The sequence below is a fragment of the Penicillium hordei genome (genome assembly GCF_028827395.1).
Source record: "Penicillium hordei strain IBT 12815 chromosome Unknown utg000001l_segment0_segment0, whole genome shotgun sequence".
NCBI classification, from domain to species: domain Eukaryota; kingdom Fungi; phylum Ascomycota; class Eurotiomycetes; order Eurotiales; family Aspergillaceae; genus Penicillium; species Penicillium hordei.
This window is the reverse complement of record NW_026623142.1, coordinates 6,056,585-6,075,076: the sequence shown is the minus strand read 5'-3', so window position 1 is coordinate 6,075,076 and position 18,492 is coordinate 6,056,585. Positions and strand designations below refer to the sequence as shown.

The 18,492-nt window shown below is 48.6% G+C and overlaps 8 protein-coding genes across 8 annotated transcripts; 3 read left to right on the top strand and 5 right to left on the bottom strand.

Moving 5' to 3' along the window:
* Positions 1 to 5: 5 nt before the first annotated feature.
* Positions 6 to 604, bottom strand: N7537_002327 (mediator of RNA polymerase II transcription subunit 11; the record flags this gene model as incomplete). The annotated part of the gene is made up of 2 exons (XM_056893385.1): positions 6 to 470; positions 524 to 604. The coding sequence occupies 2 exons, from the start codon at positions 602 to 604 to the stop codon at positions 6 to 8; spliced, it is 546 nt and encodes a 181-aa protein (XP_056758380.1).
* A 1,295-nt stretch (positions 605 to 1,899) lies between these two features.
* N7537_002326 (putative transcription initiation factor TFIID subunit) lies at positions 1,900 to 4,420 on the top strand (the record flags this gene model as incomplete). The annotated part of the gene is made up of 5 exons (XM_056893384.1): positions 1,900 to 2,118; positions 2,229 to 2,367; positions 2,421 to 2,464; positions 2,515 to 3,329; positions 3,382 to 4,420. The coding sequence occupies 5 exons, from the start codon at positions 1,900 to 1,902 to the stop codon at positions 4,418 to 4,420; spliced, it is 2,256 nt and encodes a 751-aa protein (XP_056758379.1).
* A 536-nt stretch (positions 4,421 to 4,956) lies between these two features.
* ppe1 (putative ribosomal protein/carboxylic ester hydrolase (Ppe1)) lies at positions 4,957 to 6,563 on the bottom strand. Its single transcript, XM_056893383.1, has 5 exons — positions 6,336 to 6,563; positions 5,700 to 6,238; positions 5,554 to 5,644; positions 5,244 to 5,497; positions 4,957 to 5,172 (listed from the first exon to the last, which is right to left on the bottom strand). The coding sequence occupies exons 1-5, from the start codon at positions 6,521 to 6,523 to the stop codon at positions 4,964 to 4,966; spliced, it is 1,281 nt and encodes a 426-aa protein (XP_056758378.1). The 5' UTR covers positions 6,524 to 6,563; the 3' UTR covers positions 4,957 to 4,963.
* A 1,727-nt stretch (positions 6,564 to 8,290) lies between these two features.
* Positions 8,291 to 9,124, bottom strand: N7537_002324 (3'-5' exonuclease; the record flags this gene model as incomplete). Its single annotated transcript, XM_056893382.1, has 1 exon — positions 8,291 to 9,124. One exon carries the CDS (start codon positions 9,122 to 9,124, stop codon positions 8,291 to 8,293), a length of 834 nt encoding a protein of 277 aa, XP_056758377.1.
* A 994-nt stretch (positions 9,125 to 10,118) lies between these two features.
* N7537_002323 (uncharacterized protein) lies at positions 10,119 to 10,853 on the bottom strand (the record flags this gene model as incomplete). Its single annotated transcript, XM_056893381.1, has 2 exons — positions 10,119 to 10,184; positions 10,236 to 10,853. 2 exons carry the CDS (start codon positions 10,851 to 10,853, stop codon positions 10,119 to 10,121), a joined length of 684 nt encoding a protein of 227 aa, XP_056758376.1.
* A 344-nt stretch (positions 10,854 to 11,197) lies between these two features.
* N7537_002322 (uncharacterized protein) lies at positions 11,198 to 12,852 on the top strand (the record flags this gene model as incomplete). The annotated part of the gene is made up of 3 exons (XM_056893380.1): positions 11,198 to 11,250; positions 11,300 to 11,341; positions 11,397 to 12,852. 3 exons carry the CDS (start codon positions 11,198 to 11,200, stop codon positions 12,850 to 12,852), a joined length of 1,551 nt encoding a protein of 516 aa, XP_056758375.1.
* A 478-nt stretch (positions 12,853 to 13,330) lies between these two features.
* On the top strand, positions 13,331 to 14,998 carry N7537_002321 (DUF2417 domain-containing alpha/beta hydrolase; the record flags this gene model as incomplete). The annotated part of the gene is made up of 2 exons (XM_056893379.1): positions 13,331 to 13,501; positions 13,571 to 14,998. 2 exons carry the CDS (start codon positions 13,331 to 13,333, stop codon positions 14,996 to 14,998), a joined length of 1,599 nt encoding a protein of 532 aa, XP_056758374.1.
* Positions 14,999 to 15,658: 660 nt separating this feature from the next.
* npl4 (nuclear protein localization protein 4) lies at positions 15,659 to 17,825 on the bottom strand (the record flags this gene model as incomplete). The annotated part of the gene is made up of 4 exons (XM_056893378.1): positions 15,659 to 15,940; positions 16,005 to 17,463; positions 17,527 to 17,657; positions 17,733 to 17,825. The coding sequence occupies 4 exons, from the start codon at positions 17,823 to 17,825 to the stop codon at positions 15,659 to 15,661; spliced, it is 1,965 nt and encodes a 654-aa protein (XP_056758373.1).
* Between the last annotated feature and the right edge of the window lie 667 nt (positions 17,826 to 18,492).

Here is an 18,492-nt window from a genome sequence, read left to right as displayed (position 1 = left end):
CTCATTCAATCCACCTGCATGTCCTCCGGTTCATTCGCTGGCCGAGAATCCTTGCTTGTCTCGGAAGGCTTCTGCATCTGCTCAACGAATTGACGAGCAGCCGCCCACAATTCAGCCTCCTTATCTTTTCCAACTGTATCCTTTCGGCTATTGAGCCGACTGATATCCAGTGAGTTTGGAGCTCGCGATTTAGAACCAGCAACTCCTTCGTTTCTGGCTCCAGCTTTTGTATCCCCTGCGCGTGAGGCCCTCTCAGGTCCTACGAGAGAGGATTCCTCTAGGGAGTAGATCTGGCGGCGGAGGAAGACGTCGGCTGAGGAGAGAAGAGCGAAGTATTTTGCGCTTGCTTCTTTGAACCGCGTTTTGTGCGAGTCGAGTGATCCATCTGGTGCAACGGAAGAGGGGTCCGGTTTGGCATTGGTCAAGGCTTGGATCGCGAGACCAGCAGATTGAAGAAGTTTGGTAATATCCTAACAAATAAGAATCAGTAAATGGTTCATCATAGTTTATATGACCGTAGTACCTTGTCCATATCATTCAGCTGTCGAATGCGATCGGCGGAGGTAAAGCTAGGTAGCTCTTGCGGCGGTGCGTCTTCGCTCATGTTGACTGGCTGGGGGTTGTACGAAGGTAATCTTTTTAGACTGCTCTGTAGGAATCAATTTCTACCGGCTTTTCGATTGTAGAACGAGAGATCGAGATCGCCGTGGAGATTGGGATGCTTGTTAGTTGAGGTCACGTGCTGTAAACTGGGGGAGATCTTAATAAGCGGTGAGGTAGGCCAGCTCGTCGGGATATCAAATTCAAGATATCAAATCCACTATTCTATCGTTGAACGCTCAAAGTCCCATATACCTTTGGGCGCTATATACATTAGACAAAACACTGTTAGCTGACCATCTAAGTCCATCATATAAATCGCCGACGATTGTACGCAACCCTGCTCTGTTGCCATCCACCGCCGCAATTTGAGGATCTGTCTCGAAGTTGTCGTCGATTTGTTGTCGATTATGTCGGCACCAGGCGGGGCCCCAAGCCCTGGACCTCGCAGTGGCAGTATGGGACCAGGTGTAAATGGCAATGGGATGGCGATGCCTTCCCAGCAACCATTGTCTGGAACTCCCGTTCATTCTGCACCAACTCCAGGACCCAGTGCACCACCAAGTGGTGCTATGTCACAACAGAATTTGAACCAAATTGTAGGTACCGTTGTGATTTATTTCTGCGTTCGAGAAATTTTCTTCATCCCCCTTTGTTGTCCTTTTGCGAGCTCCTTGCACGTTATGTCCGTCCTATGTCCTATGTGTTTCGGAATCAGCCGAGTTTGAGAAGCTTGGTATATGGCAACGTTTTCACTGGATTCCCCCAGAACATTATGGCGGATTCAAGACAGGGGACTCTAAGAAATTTTTCCTCAACACCGACGATATTGAAGATGTCACGAGCCCTGGAGCACCCCGTTCATTAGTTATTGCAGCTCTTGGATGATGATCGAGGTCCATGATTGATACCCTAAGATAGGGCACGACAACTTCGGTGGTTTTGTTGATGTGACAAGGCCAGGACTCGTCCATTGGTCATTGCTACCTGTGGATGGTGACGGAAGTCCATGACGGCGGACCGCGCGGGTTTCTCTGCAATTTCGACAATATGGTTCATTTCACAGACCTTGAAGAGCATTGCTATCTAGCTTTTATTGCCTAACGCGCGTTCAAGGTCTGTGACTGAGCACCCGAGGCCTCACAACTCAGAGTCATCCACAACTTTCTTCACGCGGTTCTCACCAACAACCATTCTTCACACTTTCACGATCATCATTTACCTGTCAACCCATACTTTTCTTTCATCTTTACATAACACACACCACCTTCGCAAAATACCACCAGAACCGCTGTGGCTATGCCAACTCAAGACGAGGATTGGCAGCCTTCTCGCCGGCGCGCAGCTCGGCGCCCATATCCGGCCTCTCCAACCAAGAAGACCAAGAAGGGACAAAACCCAGTTGTGGCTGATGTGCCTACGGCTGATGTGACTCCAGTACAATCTGCGTCGCATCCACCTATCGCGAAGCCTTTGCAAGCCCTCACCTTTGAGGAGACACGCGAACGTCAACAGGCTGTCTGTTTGCTCACTTAGACTCCCCCACGTCGTCCTTGTCTTGCGAAAATTTTTTTGTTTGCTCAAATAAGTTTAGCTTGAATTGTACGCTGACTTTTGATATTTTCTAGGTTATTGATTATTTGGCCAAGAAGGGCTACAGCCGTACAGAGGCAATGTTGCGCATGGAGTCTGCCAACCAGGAGATTGATGGGCGTCCGCTCCCTCAGCTTGGGGAGGATTCTCGTCCTAAAACTCGACAAGGCTTCGGTGAGTTGAGTATTCCACCAGGTGATTCAACATACCAACTAATAAATTTCTAGATTTACTGAAGAATTGGGTTGAGGAAAATCTTGATCTGTACAAGGTGTGACAAACAAGAAGCGACTTGACCACCCGATGCTAATTCTCTCACAGCCTGAACTTCGGCGTGTTCTATGGCCGCTGTTTGTCTATTCCTTTTTCAATATGGTCACTTCCTTCTATCCTCAGGATGCGAAGTCATTCTTTGAAACCAACAAGAACATGTTCCTCCCTGAGCACACCGACGACGTCCGCCATTTTGAGCCTATCAGCTTGCCAGAGCACCTGCAGGACAACTCCGTTGCTAAGCTTTACCGTAACAACAAATACCGCGTTGTTTTAAGCAACCCCGCTTACACCAATCTTCTCCAGTTCCTGGAGAGCAAGGATAAAGAGGGAGGTTCTGTCATGAACGCCATTCTCAGCAGCTTTTGCTCGGTGAAAACTTTGGACCGAGCGGCAGATGACCGATTCAGCTTCGCTGCCATGTTGAACCAGATCAGCGCGGACCAGACCTTCCCGGCTGAGGATGAAGGCATTCCAGGACACCACCCCGGCTCAGCTTATACCGGTGACAACCCGGCCATGGCCGGCACACTTCCCCGCCTGAAGCTCGGAAGGCTCCCCATGGAACAACTGCTAGAGGATGATGTGCGGGCTGAACTAGCCGAGGAAGATGCGAAACAACCTCCTGCCGCTGGCCGTAACACGCTCATTCAGGAGTTCGACCAAATGATTAAAAATGAAGATGAGGACGAAGCACCTAATCGTGCAGATCTTCCTTTCCCTCAGTCCACTGCTCGTGACGTTCAAATTGAGGTGAAGAAGGTTATGGAACATCGCGACCGGTTCGAGATCAAGGCTCGCACAGGTGGTGTCGGTCCTGGGCTTAGTGTGTGCATGTTCACATTCCACAACACTTATGATGGGTATGTTCATGTGAACAGTCTTCTCAACACAGCTTTACTAACAAACACACAGAGTTACTTGCATGGACTTTTCAGATGACAGCCAGCTTGTTGCCGTCGGATTCCAGCAGTCGTATATTCGAATTTGGAGCCTTGATGGCACAAACATTCAAGCTGCTGATCCTGACCTTGATAACTCGCCACCTGCGAGTTCGCGCCGCCTTATCGGCCATTCTGGTCCCGTCACCGCTGTTGCGTTCCAGCCCTGCGCATCTGCTCGCGAAGGACTTTCGGGGGATGAAAAGGTCGCCACCAATGCACGCTGGCTGCTTTCATCATCCATGGACAAGACTGTTCGCCTTTGGTCTCTTGATAGCTGGCAATGTATGGTCGTATACAAGGGCCATGACCGCCCTGTCTGGGACCTAAGCTGGGGACCCTTTAGTCACTACTTTGTCTCCGGTGGATCTGACCGGACCGCCCGTTTGTGGGTGAGTGACCAAATCCGCCAGCAGCGTATTTTCGTCGGCCATGACCATGATGTTGATGTCGTCTGCTTCCATCCCAACTCGGCATACATTTTCACCGCCAGCTCTGATCACACTGTTCGCATGTGGGCTGTTTCAACTGGTAATGCTGTCCGTATGTTCACTGGTCACACTGGAAGCATCACTGCGATGGAGTGCAGCCGCGATGGAAAGCTCCTAGCATCCGCTGACGACCAGGGCTGCATCATTTTGTGGGATCTGGCTCCTGGTAGACTGCTGAAGCGCATGCGTGGCCACGGCAAGGGTGGAATCTGGTCTGTCAGCTGGAGCGTGGAGTCCACAGTGCTGGTCTCTGGTGGAGCTGATGGTACCGTGCGAGTTTGGGATGTTGCTGGTTCCCAGGAAACCACTCAGGGTGGTCGTATCATCGGCGAAACGGGCACTGGAACCAGACTTGATGCAGCCGCAAACCCATCGACAAGCCAGACCAAGAAAAAGAAGGGGAAGGACGTCGTTGTCACGGCAGACCAAATCAGCGCTTTCCCGACTAAGAAGTCTCCTGTCTACAAGGTCAAGTTCACCAATATGAATTTGGTGGTCGCTGGTGGTGCCTATTTGCCTTAAAATGGCATTTGGGTCCGTTTTTCTTGGCGTCATACGCTATTTCTTTCTCTCTCAGAATACCCTTACTCCTCTTTGTATTATCACATCCCTTTTCACGATCCGCGCATGATGATTCCGTTTGATGGAATCCCGGTGGCGTTCGGAATCTCGAAAACTTGATTCTCGGTGTTTATCGATGGAGGCACGAACGTTTTACCGTGCCCGGCAGATTTTTTTTCTCTCTGTTTCTTTCCTCCAGTGTTTATCGTAGCGGGGTGGTATGAAGCTTCGGACTGGAGGCTGGACTCCCGGCTACCCTGTGTGGCCGAGTTGACCTAGGCCCAAGGATCTTCTCAGCCCGTTCGAAAATGAGACTTTTTCTGCTCATATAATTTTGTTTCCGTACATGAGAGTAGCTGATTCCCATCAATTGTAGACGTAGGCGCATTGGAGAAAGAGCCTTGTAGATACCCTATTTGCTTGAGAAGCATGTGTTGACATCTATGAATGGCCTTTCATTGGATATCATATCTCATTTCAAACACTGAAACAAATCACAAGGTACTACCTCAGGTGCCCCGTTGAGCCACTAGGAGCACCAGTTCCCTTCTTCATCGCGGCTGATGCCTGCATATCCGCGACCTTGGGTGGAAGTACCAATGCGCTCCGGTCGTTGCGTCGGTAAAAGTCTGCCAGGATCTGCGCAGTCTTTGCAGGCTGGTCCTCATGTACAAAGTGACCTGCTTCAGGAAAGACCTGGAGTTGATATTTGCCTGTGACACTGAAGTGAGCATGATGACGAATGATTATAGACAGCTGGCAGAAAGATTTTCGAATCGCATACCTTGCATCTGCCCGATCATCAACTCTTTATCCAATCTGTCGGTCCCAGCAAGTAGTAGTAGCTTGCCACCTCGTGCATCGAGGAACTTCCTACTCAAGCCAACAAACCAGTTTTCCCAGAAAGGTTTAGTTGCGGAGAGGTTGGTGCGCCACACCCAAGGACGGGACGGGTCGCTGGGCTCGCTTTCTTCGTATAAAAGGGACGGAACCGAGGCGCGAGCGGAAGTGGTGTTACGGATTGTCCGGGAGCGGGTGCTTGTGGTGTTTGTTAGTCACGATGGGGAGAACGGACAGTCGGGATGGAGACATACTGCCATTCAATTCCAGATAGTAGGGATGGAAATCGGGTCGGACGAGTCGAAAGATATTTCTCCATGCTCTGGAGGGCATCCATTGCAGACCCTTTCAAGAAGAGATATCAGTATCTGATAGACATAAACCAAAAAGGCGAGCATACCTTCAACTACGTCAAACACCGCGTATGCCAACAGTTTCGGGCCCAGCTCTCCTTTCTTCGCGACATCGGTAATCACCGCACCACCGAGACTGTGTCCAACCAGAATTATATCAGGGAGCTTCTCCCAACCCATCCTGGTTTGTGTCTGGTAGATCACATGGACTAGATCCCGGCTCAGAGTCTCAAGACTGAGGTCGAGCTCAACCTGCCCCGATGATTCAGACCGGGCTGCCGCTGCCGTCGAAGGAGCGTCATCGCCCGTCTTGCTGTCCAATGTAGTCACAGCAGTGCGCCCATGGCTTCGAGCATCCAGGGACAAGATCCCCGCCTTTGGGAGGATCTTCCGGATCTCTTCTGCACACGTCGCGAAGGAAAGTCCAGATGAACCGGCACCATGGTGCATGACAAAAAGTGGGCCTGATTCAGTCGGAGGTGTTAAATAGACATGGTGTACAATATGGAGACTATCCACATCCTCTGGAAGAAAGAGCTCCTGGTCAAAGAAGTCTGTCCATGTCAACGAGGTTTGGGATGATTGTCTGTGGTCGCATGTTAGCCTTGTGTCAGAAAATTGCCTGGTCCAAATAACCAATTGATCCCAATTTGAGCTCATGGAAATTGGAGAAGTAAACAAACCGTCGGCCCGTTCGGGCGAATAGATGCCGCGTGGGTGACGGGACCATCGTCCCAGTCGACGACAGCGAGGAAGCCGAAGAGCCATCCTCCCATGCATCCTCTGAGTAACTCGTTGATTCAGGCATTGGTGCTTCGGGTGGAAATTTGGCCAGTTTTGACTTGGCAAATGATTTCTGAAGGTCACTCATCTCAAGTGGATACCACGGCTATGTCGATCAAAAGGAGGGGTGCATGAATGAGAGCTGTCAAACATGTGTTCTTTTCCACGCACAGCAAATAATTTGCGAAAGTGAAATTGCTTAACTATGGCTTTTGCTAGAAATAATCGAGTCCATTCACATCGGGTGACTGCTGTGTCGTCGGTTACGGCTGACTAATACCATTGCTAGCCTCCCAGCCCTGACTGAGATGTTTATGACAACGCTATAGAAGTTGGCAATTTCCTTTGTCTAGGAACTTAGCATTGGTATTCATATATTAGGCCTTGGATATGGTATCTGTGTACCTAGATAGTCCCCTTTGTGGCTCAGCCTAAATTTGCCGATGGAAGAGAAATAGATGTAAGCAATCGTCTCAACTTACGAGGACAATAGAATTCTACCGGAATTCTACCGACAAAGGAGAATAAACACACGAAGCACAATGATTATATCAATTATCAAATAACATATATCTGCTCGGTCATAGATACATAGTAGTTCTACATAAACCTATGCCGTCGAAATTTCGGGCAATAAATATATATATATCACTAGAATACCTACGCAGATCTACAACTTTAGCCCATGTAGTAGTGTTGAGCCAACATGCCTGTGAAAGTAGAGTAGTCTACCTAGATATAATAAAGAACCAAGAGAATTGAAGGGAATACAGACATGATCCATTTTACGATATTGGGAATCATAGATAGAAGATGAAGTTGAGGTTCGATGAGATGAGTATAGAAAGGAAGAAGTATTCAAGGGAGTAAATGAAACAAATAGGAAACAAAATGAGAGATTCGAGCCAAACGCACAATTATACGCCTAACACAGTTCATAAATCAGATGAAGATAGGTATCTGAGCCATGACAAAGGGCATGTGGTATATACTTCCAAGGTTGTAAACTTTTGCTTATCGCCTGTATACATCCATATGCAGGCAACATTGAATAATAACTTACAATAGTCATTTTGGCTTGTCTTGGTGTAATACCTATATATTTTTGCTTGTCCAAGACGAGCGAATTTGTAGCGAATGACGATACTACGAGGAACTGCGATGATACGTAGATAGCGGTGACCTAAGTGAAATTATCATCTGTCTAGGTGTATAGCAAGCCATGAGACAAAAAAGGGACACTCATTGATGTCTGTGAATTGTGGGGACAGATAGCTCTATATGGGATCCCAGAGATATGCGGTGACTTTGATATGTATATAGCTTTTCGCATTCCAAGATAACTGAAATCTCAGTTGGAAGTGGGAAACAAGAATAGTGACCAGATATAAGGGGTAGGGCCCATCTATACAAATACGCCCAAATGTTTCACTAAAGAGGTGTGAAATGACACTAATCCAATTGTAATGTTCAAAAGTCCTTGTATAAATTTACCACCGGGAAGGAGGTTCAGTACTCAACTTGGCTTTTGACGCAATAGGTTATTACGCTCTGTGTCGCTATTACATCTTTGAGGTTGTTGTGGCCCTCCTCCCTCTTGAATGCTCTTGTTGAGTATATCTCCAGCCAACAGTTTGAGGCTCCATATTAGCTGCATGGGCCTTTGAAGGGGTCCGAACACCGTATCCGCCATGAAAAGAACGGTATCCAGGACTTGGGGTGTGATATTCCTAGGATATTTAGCTTACTATTCTTGTCTGATGAAAGCTGAAACAGATCAATTTGACATGTTGCATCGGGTCTAGAACACAGGTTAGGCTAACCACACGAAAACATCAGCGACTTGCTCATCAACTTAATCAAACCAAGGATCTCTCTCCGGTTCCTCCTTGACCGGTTCTTCGGGTTTGGGAGGCTCCTTGCTTCGTGCTTCATCAGCCCAAGCCTCCAGGTCGAGGGGGCTTTTGATGCAATGAAGTAGCACCTGCCTTGTGGCCATCGCATCTTCCAGCGCACTATGTCCACGCTTATCCACTTGGATTTTCAGACCAAGCAAGTCATTGGCCAAGGCTTTGAGGCTCCAAGTCCTCCGGAAGCGTCTCGCCAGCGGTCTATACACCGAATCAGCGGTGAGGATTTCCGTGTCGATGATTGTGGGGTGTACAACCCCCAGGACGTTTAGGTCGTTATGGAGGGCGTGGCCGACCAGGATAGTGGTACTATCCATATGTTCAAAAAGCATTTCGCGCGCTGCTTTCCATCCTCGAAGGGCGAGGTTATCCTTCACCGCAGCCTTCATACTGGCACACGTTATGCCGCTCGATCGGGTTAACCAGTTTCGGACGATATTGGTTGGATGAACGAAATTGTTGATGAGAATATCACCGGTGAGAAAGTCCACGACCACCAGAAAGGCTAGCTCTTTGTGGCCTTCTGAGACCCCGACCATCTCGCAATCTAGGACGAGCGCCTGTCGTCTGGCTGTGTTTTCATTTGGCATTGGGCTCTCGATAAATTCCCTGTATTGGACGACCCCACCCGCGGCGCAACGAGCGCCATACCCACGAGCTGAAATGGGGGTGTAGTGTTGTTTTTTCAAGACTTCTTCTGTGTGCACTCTTTCTAGGAGCTGGCAGAAGAGCTCCCCCTGCTCGTCAGTTGGGACGAGCTTTGGATCATCAGTCGACATTGCGGGCTTCGTTCCCAAAGGTTGATGGTAGGGATAGTGACATTCGATGGTGATCAGGATGATAAAGAGGATAGTAGTAGACGACAATTATGTTTTTTGGTATTCAGTTTCAATGAGATAGATAAAAACGTCTTCGAGGGAGCGAAGTAAATAAGTAAACGACACGAGTGAACACATATTTATCCAGGCAGCGCAACTTATGAACAGGGATCGCAGCCGTGAAAAAGGCTCGGCGTCGAGTATACTTCCAAGGTTGCAAACTTCATGCTTATAACCTGTTCATTCGGCTAAGCCTACTCACTGTATACATCATTAGGTGGACCAAATTGAACAATAACGCAGTATAGCCATTTATTAGTGTATAGGAAGAGGAGTGGATTTGGAATAGAAGCCATTGGTCATGCCATATGGTGATCGGATTCCTACTTGTGAGGGATTATATGGTCAGAATGAGCACCGGAACAATCTGCAAGGGCTTGTTGTAGGCAGCGAGATACGGTAAACACCCTGTATGCAATGGTACTATGCTGAGAAAATTATAGACCAAAGGCTTTTGAAGGGATAATAGTACTTCAAGGAACCGTGACGAAACCTAGCCAGCTAGCTGATGACCAAGGTGGTGCAGACGACTGATCGTAAACAGTCGCAAACCGACCTAAAACAAGAAGAGGATACTTAGTTATATCTGTGAATTGTGAGGATAGTTCCCTTCCTATGGAGTATCAGAAAAATGCGGTGGTGGCTTTGAATAGATAGCCTTTTCCCAATTCCAAAATAACTGTCATCCTAGGTGGAAAGGAGAGATAAAAACTGCAAAAGAAGAATAAAAACCAAATACAAGTGGGTAAAGGGGTTTATTAGCCCTTTGAGAATTGACATAAAGAATAAACAGGCTGATACAACAAACACGCTCAAGAAGTGTTCCACAACATTGCATAAAAAGGCGTAGAATAAGACCAGTTCAGCTGTAATATCCAAAAGCCCTTGTATTATCTTAGCATCGATGAGGAGGTGCAGTACTGAACCTCGTATCTGCCATGTAGACGGCAATGAGTGCAGCCTGAACAAAACAGTTAGTGATTGCGTACCAACCAAAACGAGATATACTCACGAGCGACAAGTCAAACCCCTCAGCTACAAGAATCTCAAGCACTTGTCGTGGCATCAAGGACACATCCCCTTGAGAGGTACATTTGGGTAGTGTCTTGTTCATCGTCATGCTCTCACGAATATCAACCACTTTCTGGCCCCCAACACTAGCCGAAAACCCCTGCCACGCATAAGAGCTCGTTTCTCGGACTTCGACCGTCGCCATTCTATCCCTATCGCTTTTTGAGTTTGGCTCCATCGAGTTCCGAAACGTGAGTCTGTAGACTTGTTTCATGTCGACCCTGAAATCTACAAGCTCTTCGTCTTCGTTGCCAGGCAGTCGCACCCGCAGTGGTCTTTTCCATGCTAGGACCGCTGCCCGAGACTGGAACATTGGGAGCCCCGAGGAATCGCGAAATTCGCGAGCTGGAGTGTCACCATATTTGTGGCCAGTGACTGTGAAGATTGTTGAGTCGTCCCAATATCTCTTGATGGTATATTCATTGGGCGAACGGTGGTCATATTTAGGTTTCAGGTAGAGGAGAGTTTCTTCCTCCGCAATATGTTCTGGTCTGATTCCGACAGGATGGGAAAGTGGTTTCACAGTCTTGTTTACCGGAGTATTATAGTCAGTATACATGGTGAGGGGGTTTGAAGATGAAAACAGTGCAAGTGCAAGTTGCGATATTTCAATTTGATTGGAGAAGGGATCGACATCACCACTTTCCCCGATACGTCAGTCTTGTGATCATGGTCAATGCAATCTATTCCTGGACAAGCCAGGTCAGGACAGGGCCCTCAAGAGGAAATTCTCTATAAACGGAATGTCGGAAGGTCGAATTTAAATTTTACTCCAAGCTTGACCCCTCACCTGGGCATTTACCCCCCTTCTAAGGAGATAAGCCAGATAAGCGCAATTTATAAAGCATCGCCCCGATTTTTGAAGGGTTTCTAAGCGTTTGATGTACCTGAATATTTTCTATCATGGAATATCGTTTGTGGTTGGCCGGTAAAGAGCAGGATGGGAATGCAGACCTGTGGGTAACGGCTACCTTGACACTCGAACGAGCACTGACAATTATACAGCATTCCCATTGAAGACCCAGCAACCGGAGAGATCTTCGCGCAGTAAGCTGATTCGTCGACTTCGGGAGACGTCTGATCCCAGCCTAACCATTGACAGATGCCATGCAGCCTCACTAGAAGATGTCGAGACCGCCATCTCCGCCGCGCACGCAGCGTACAAGTCCGGCGTATGGTCGCGTGCGAGTCGCCATCATCGTGCCGACGTGTTGGACAAATGTGCAGTACTTCTCTCCGATGCGCTCCCGCAGCTCATCTCAACAGAATCAAAGCAGACCGGTCGCGTAATTCGAGAAATGAAGGCCCAGGTCCCATCTTTGACAAGATGGTTCAAATATTATGCCTCCCTTCTAAGAGTCGAGGAGCGATCTGTTCTGCCGACTATGGGTAAACTGCATAACTTTGTCGATCGAGTACCTCTTGGGGTGGTCGTTCAGATCACCCCGTTTAATCACCCGTTATTAATCGCCGTGAAAAAGCTTGCTCCAGCCCTTGCCGCTGGAAACAGTGTCATCATTAAGCCTAGCGAGCTGACTCCATTGACAACTCTTTTGTTGGGCAAAATCCTTCACGAGGCCGGAATTCCAGATGGCGTGTTGGGTGTCTTACCTGGTTATGGATCTATCACCGGTAAAGCACTGGTTGAGCATCCCTTGGTGAAAAAAGTGGATGTGACCGGTGGAACCGAGGCTGGCAGAGCAATTGGGAAGATTGTTGGTGGAAACCTGGCAAAATACACCGCGGAGTTGGGTGGAAAGGCACCCTTGGTCGTATTTGAGAAGGCCAACATCGATACGGCGATCAACGGAATCGTCTTTGGGAGCTTCATCGCAAGTGGACAGACGTGTGTAGCCAGCACCCGGATTATAGCGCAAAGCTCGATCATGGAAGAGTTGCTGCTTAAGCTCAAGGCTAAGATCGAGAGCATTACACGCCGAATTGGGGCTCCGAGTAACCCGGAATCAACCATGGGGCCACTTATCTCTGAGAAGCAGTTGCGAAATGTGGAACGCCTAGTCAATAGCGCTCTAGATGGAGGAAATGCGGTCTCTCTTATTGGTGGAAAGCGGATGGTTTCTCAAAGCCCGCTTGACGGATTCAACTTCGAGAAGGGATACTTCTACGAACCAACGCTACTTGCATCCAGCAAAGGAAACAACAGCATTGTGGAGACATCTATATGGCGCGAGGAGGCGTTCGGCCCTGTTATTGTCGTTGCTGGTTTCGATACCGAGGAAGAAGCAATCGCGTTGGCAAATGACAGCGAGTTTGGATTAGGAGCCGGTGTATGGACGCTCGACCTTCCCCAAGCTTTCCGAGTCTCGGAACAGATTGATGCAGGAATTACTTGGGTGAATACCCATCATCGAAATGACCCCAGCAGTCCATGGGGAGGTGCGAAGTCTGCGAGTGGAGTAGGAAGCGAGAACGGAGTTGAGGCTTACAATGCCTACACAACATCGAAAAGCACAATCATAAACTATGCTTCTCCTGATGAGTCCTTGGCTGCAGATGACTGGTTTGGAGATGGCTCCGGCAATGTTAGATATGGTTGAATAGAGTCATGTTGATAATTTCTCCGGACTCTGTTGCTCAAATCCTCGACTGAATCAGCATGAACATTAGTGAGTACCTACTAGCTAATATATGTGATTAGCAGAATACTTAAAAGGTAATCATATATAAGTTAAAGGTAGACATATCTTCCTCTACCTACTCGCATCTCACTTTAGCCTCTTTTATAGTATAATTTTTTTCGGGGAATACTTCGATATTTTTCGTATTTTCTAGCAAATAAATACGCAAAAGTCCATACGAGTATTCAATGACTGTGCTGACTGTGCTACTTGAGTATTCCAACATATAGATCTGCGGTACCCGGGAATAACCTGTAAGGGAGATGTATGATGTCATACCCATCAACCTGGATGCTACCAAGTTTGGTCTTGGTCGATTTCTTCAAACATGCATCCCCTTCAAATTGATTAATTTACATGAAACTTGCTGAGTCAAACATCGACACTAATCTTTACCATGCCACTCTGGGGTCGCAAAAACGACCACAAGTCCACGGGCCCACCCCATACCCAAAATGGGGAAGAAGGTCGACATGCGCCGGAGCAAAGACTCGAAGAACCTACTGAGCGCTCAAGGTTGCTCCCCGCAGATAGGAATGAGGGGCTTCTAAGCCCAGATGACCCTGCAGTTAGTCCAATAAACAAAACCACACTAAGTAGCACGTCGAAGACAAGGTATAGCTAACACGAGAACCAGGTATCGCCCTACAATATATGGAGCGTGCGCGCGGTACGCGGCGTGTCAGTCCTCGCACTGGCACTAAGCTTCATATGGTGGACATTCTTGCTAGTCTCCATATTCGCCAGTCCACCGATGATACACCCGCGGGGATCGGGCTTCTTTGCCTTTTCATATACTACCTTGGCGACAGGATACCTCGTCCTTGGACTGTTGTTCTTCGCAGTGCCATCCATGCCCATGACTATATGGGCCATTACGCTTGCCGTTCTGCTTCTGGTGGACATGTGTATTATCCTCGCTGTGCCGCGAATCCGTCTTGAAGAGGGCTGGGTGGGGATCGCTTCTGTCGTTTGGGTAGCTCTAGTCTCTATCTACCAGGCGATTCAAAACCGAGCGGTTACTTGGGGTAAGCGTGAGGAGGAAGAGCGCCTTACTGGTCGAGAAGAGACTCGACGCTCCCTGCTGGAGTGGATTGCTGTTCTCGCTGAGACCATTTTACTGGCTGCCATGGCGATCGCGGCCGTCTTGTTCACAGCGACTCTGATCTTGCGTTCTTTTGACGCTGGACTTGAGGCTCCAGGTAAGCGTTACTTGGTGCATGGGGATACCTATCAAGTTCATCTCGCTTGTGTTGGGAACAAAACTGCAGATGACAAGGCGCCGACGATCCTTCTGGAGGGTGATAATGGACCCGTCGAACATACACTACAACCATTCATCGACGATGTATACGGTCGTGGCGGTATCAACAGATACTGTTACTGGGACCGACCAGGATTCGGATGGTCTGACAACGCACCCTCGCCCCATTCCGCGGGCATGTCAACGGACGTGCTTTCAGAGGCCCTGGCTCTTGCAGGCGAGACTGGTCCATGGATAGTTGTTTCCGCTGGAGTTGGCAGTCTTTATTCGAGACTTTTTGCCAGTCGCAATCTTCTCGAAGTTCGCGGCATCTTCATGATCGATCCCCTCCATGAGGCATACCTGGGAGACATTGGGCGACCCGGTCGTGGATTTTTGCTCTGGCTTCGTGGTGTAATTTCTCCACTGGGATTGGATCGCCTCGCGGGCGCCATTTTACGCGGCCGTTCTCGCCAGGACCGCGTCATTGGACGTTCGGCTTACCAGTCTGGAAAATACATCAAAGCAAAGCTGCAGGAAAGCCTCGTGGCTGTCACTATGACTGCTGCTGAGATACATTCTTCTCGCCATATCCAGATGGGTCATGCTCCTGTAGTCATTGTGAGCTCTGGTCAAGAAGTTCGAAAGAATTCTCAGTGGGCGGAGCGACAGGAGGATCTTTCTCATCTTACAGACAACCTTTTGTCTTGGGATATTGCTTATGATGCACCCCATGAAGTATGGAGTACTGGGCAGGGACGGGAGGTATTGGAAAGACGTTTGAAGGAGCTTGTCCAAGAGAGTCAGGCGCATGAGCTATGAGGGTTGCCGGTAACTTGTATTATCTGGGAGTTTTACATCTTTATTCGGGCGTTTATGGGCAGTGTAATGTTGGAGGGGCCAGGGAATTTGTCGTAATTGTGTGCCATGAAATACATTCCTGAGGTTGATGCTATGGTTCACGGTGTGTAGTAGTTCCTTGTCTAACGTCACGCGCTACATAAATATCACTTATATGCGCATAGGTGTATAGGCTCATTACTTCGCATCAATCTGGACACATTATACAATCACAGAATTCTACCCCATGTCGACATACGTATATTACCTGAAAAAAGCGTAGATCCCATTAAGGAAGGCCCTGAGACGAGAGCATCAGTGAATTACCTAATTGCAGCACACTCCATGGCTGTAAGACGCATAAGAGGCAATCTGGATTTCGAGTGGTATATTCGTCGGAAATGTAATGATATCGGGCAGATCTTTAGCCTGTTATAACTAGCCGACGGGCCTTCTGACTTCCATTTTCCGTACCATCAAATCTCTATCCCGGGTCCGGGAATAATCGACAATATCTCGGGGGAAAAGGCGACGAAAGGTACCCTCGCTCGTAACTTTTGATGGGCAACACGGTGGGGAGAGCTGAATCGAAGGGTCTAGGGGAAGTGCGATGAAAACCGAGCGGTAAAAAGACGAAACCCGTCACTCTAAACTAGCTCCCTTAAACCTCTTAGCAAGCTGGTCACTCTCGGGACTGGGAGATATGGACCGGGGTAGGGTAGAGGGTGGGGGGTTGCGCCGTTTCCGGGTTTGGGAATCCGAGCGAGAAGGCTCGGCCGGTGTGGGCCAGGGGCGCTTAGGGGGGCGCTCACCACTCTCTTGAAGAATTGTCATCAACGTGGCCCATCCTGGGGTATTCACGAGCTGTATGCCATCGACAGGGGATTTTGTTCTGGCGACGCGACAGAGCAGCGATTCCTCATCCTGTTCGAGAATGCGAGTTAGCCTCACATACACTAGATTAGAAGATGCACAACATAACACTGACCTTGCTAAATGTGCCCACTCCATGCAAGAAGCACAGGAGGTGGAAGTCGGAAACGCCTTGGATAGCTTTATCGGGATCACCATGGGACATGAGTTTCTGGGCAACGTGTCGGAGCTCTTGGCTCTCGCCGATGACTGCACGGTTCGCGATAGGGAAGCGACTGTTGGTGAATAACGGGGATGACTCTGTTGGGAATCCGTGGGTGAGGGTGACTAGTAGGAAATCGACTGGGAAACTCGGCTCAGCGCTCTCTTGTACGCTTGCACCGTACTCATTAATTCGCCGGTAAAAGACTTCGGGGATGTATCGTGTCCTGTTTCCAAGATCTTCGTCATGCTCTGATTGCACCAGCATGACGGTCGGGTCCGCTGAGGGCTCGACTATATCTCCTCGAACCATCTCAACTGCAGACACGGATGCTTGGTATGAGCTGATAGCAATCGCACCTGTCTCGTCTCCGCTGAGCACACACGTCACGAAATCAGAGCCGAACTGTCCTGTTCGGCTCCATTTCGTTGATTTGGGGTTTTGTGCCTGGAGTCGTGCAGCGAAGGCGATTTCGAGTGAAGACAAGAAGTATGAGTCGATGTGCCGCTTGCAAACCACTGAACCATCCCCACGGCCGCCATCAATCAAGTCAGTAAAGATGACACCAACCTTCTGCAATCCGCAAAGACGGGCTATCTCGTCCACTTCCTTTTCGTTGTGCCAGTCATGGAGTGTTACGCCATCGACTTCGCCCGTTTGCGGGGGCTCATAGATTGCTTCCACCACAGCCTTGACACCTAGGGGTACCTCGGTGTATTCCTCATATGTCCCATACAAGAAACCCAGTCGTTGAGCACCTGACTTTCGCCAGAAATCAAGGAGGGAATTGATTAAATCAGGGGATGAGAACTCCACATGGTCTACCATGCGGAATTCCTGGGGTTGCAGACTGATTGCGCTTGGTTGACATTTGGTGCAAATGCCCTCCGGCCAAGGGGAATGTCCCGATGGGCAGTCGCTTCGCACCCGGTAATATGGTTCGTTGAGCGGAGGCATGAACGAGGTTCCCATTTCGGGCTTGTTGGTCGCGGCATTGATTTTCCGCAGGTATGAGTGGAAAGAAAGGTGCTTGATCTTCTTCTCTGCCATGTTGTTCGCATCGTAAGGCTCAAGTGGCATGCAGTAATCGCACATGCCTCGGGGGCCGTGCCTGCACATTTTGTGGTCCATGCCACGCTTGATCTTTCCATCTTTCTTGTCTAGGAGATTGTCCAGCGGTGACTGCTGCACTAGCTCCCACGGGTTTTTGGTTGTAGCGGAAGAACTTGGCTGTGGACGGATTGGGACTGTCTGTTGCTTGGGAACCGATGTTCCATTCAGTCGGTGTTCTGTGGTGGTAGATGTGGTGCCGTTTGAGGGTCCATTCTGTTGTGTCTGTTCTTGGTACCCAATAAAGAGCTTATCTCCATGCCTTCAAGTCAGCGGCGTGTGAGTAATTCAATCTCTAGAGGACAATATAACATTCAACACTTACTTCAGGCCAACCTGCTGAAGCGAAACCCCTTGTAGGCCTTGCAGTAGTCTCTCCTCACCACCTGTGCCGATCGGTTTATTTGAGAGGGTAATAGACGAAGGTTCGGCATTTGACGGGAGGTGTTCTAGAATCTAATAGCGGTTGCCAGATTAGCATTTGGCTCTAATCCAGCCATCACTCTCTTCTGACCAAGTGTGGAAAAATACCTTTCTTTGGAGTGATGGGAAGAGTTCCTCCGGGCTGACCGTAAGTCGAAATTGGCCGTTTCGACTCTCGAATCGCAGGAGAATGGAGGTCATCCTGGCTCTGATAAAACTAGAGCACTGTTGAAGAGAAAGATGGAGAGGTAGTAGCTTATTAGCTTCACCTTCCGCGGTACACAAGAATAAGAAGACGGAGAAGATATATGCAAGTGAAAGAAAGAAGCTCGACTCGAAGCTTCACTGGTCACGTCACAGCTGGCGGGCGGTATGGTACCTGGCTGACAAAACACCCCGCGGTCGGCTGTGGAGTTTTGGGTGAGTCGTCTGTAAAGTTGTTACGGATACAGAGCTTTATGGGTATGTACATTAGTAAAACTATGTATGTATACAACTACAAGCCCGTAAAATGAATTATTTGTACAAAGGTAACCTTTAGCTGTTAGTATTTGATACTTCCGTATTGATTCAGTGTATGGTTAATCATCATTTGCGCGAGCAACCTTGGAAAGTATCCTAAAATGTAAAGGAAGATTTGCCAGTTTGTTATACTACATGGCACGTTTTTTTACTTTTGTTTTATCTATTTAATTAACGGCTTATGTCTACTTCGTTTATAACTTGTAGATTTAGGTGTCCTCACTTAGTACTAGAAATAACCGATCTTGGGGGGCCGCCAACTAATCGTTATCGATACCTGTGGACTCGCCGGCCTTGCGCTTGCATTTGTATGAACCGAAAGTGATTCTCGGGGGTTTAAGCAGAG

What these genes read in the sequence shown, in the direction of transcription:
- ppe1 (XM_056893383.1), bottom strand. Translation starts at nt 6,523, where the DNA reads ATGAGTGACCTTCAGAAATCATTTGCCAAGTCAAAACTGGCCAAATTT. An exon ending in TTCGCCCGAACGGGCCGACG is followed by an intron (nt 6,239 to 6,335) that starts GTTTGTTTACTT and finishes ATGCGACCACAG; the next exon opens with ACAATCATCCCAAACCTCGT. An exon ending in GATGATCGGGCAGATGCAAG is followed by an intron (nt 5,173 to 5,243) that starts GTATGCGATTCG and finishes TCAGTGTCACAG; the next exon opens with GCAAATATCAACTCCAGGTC.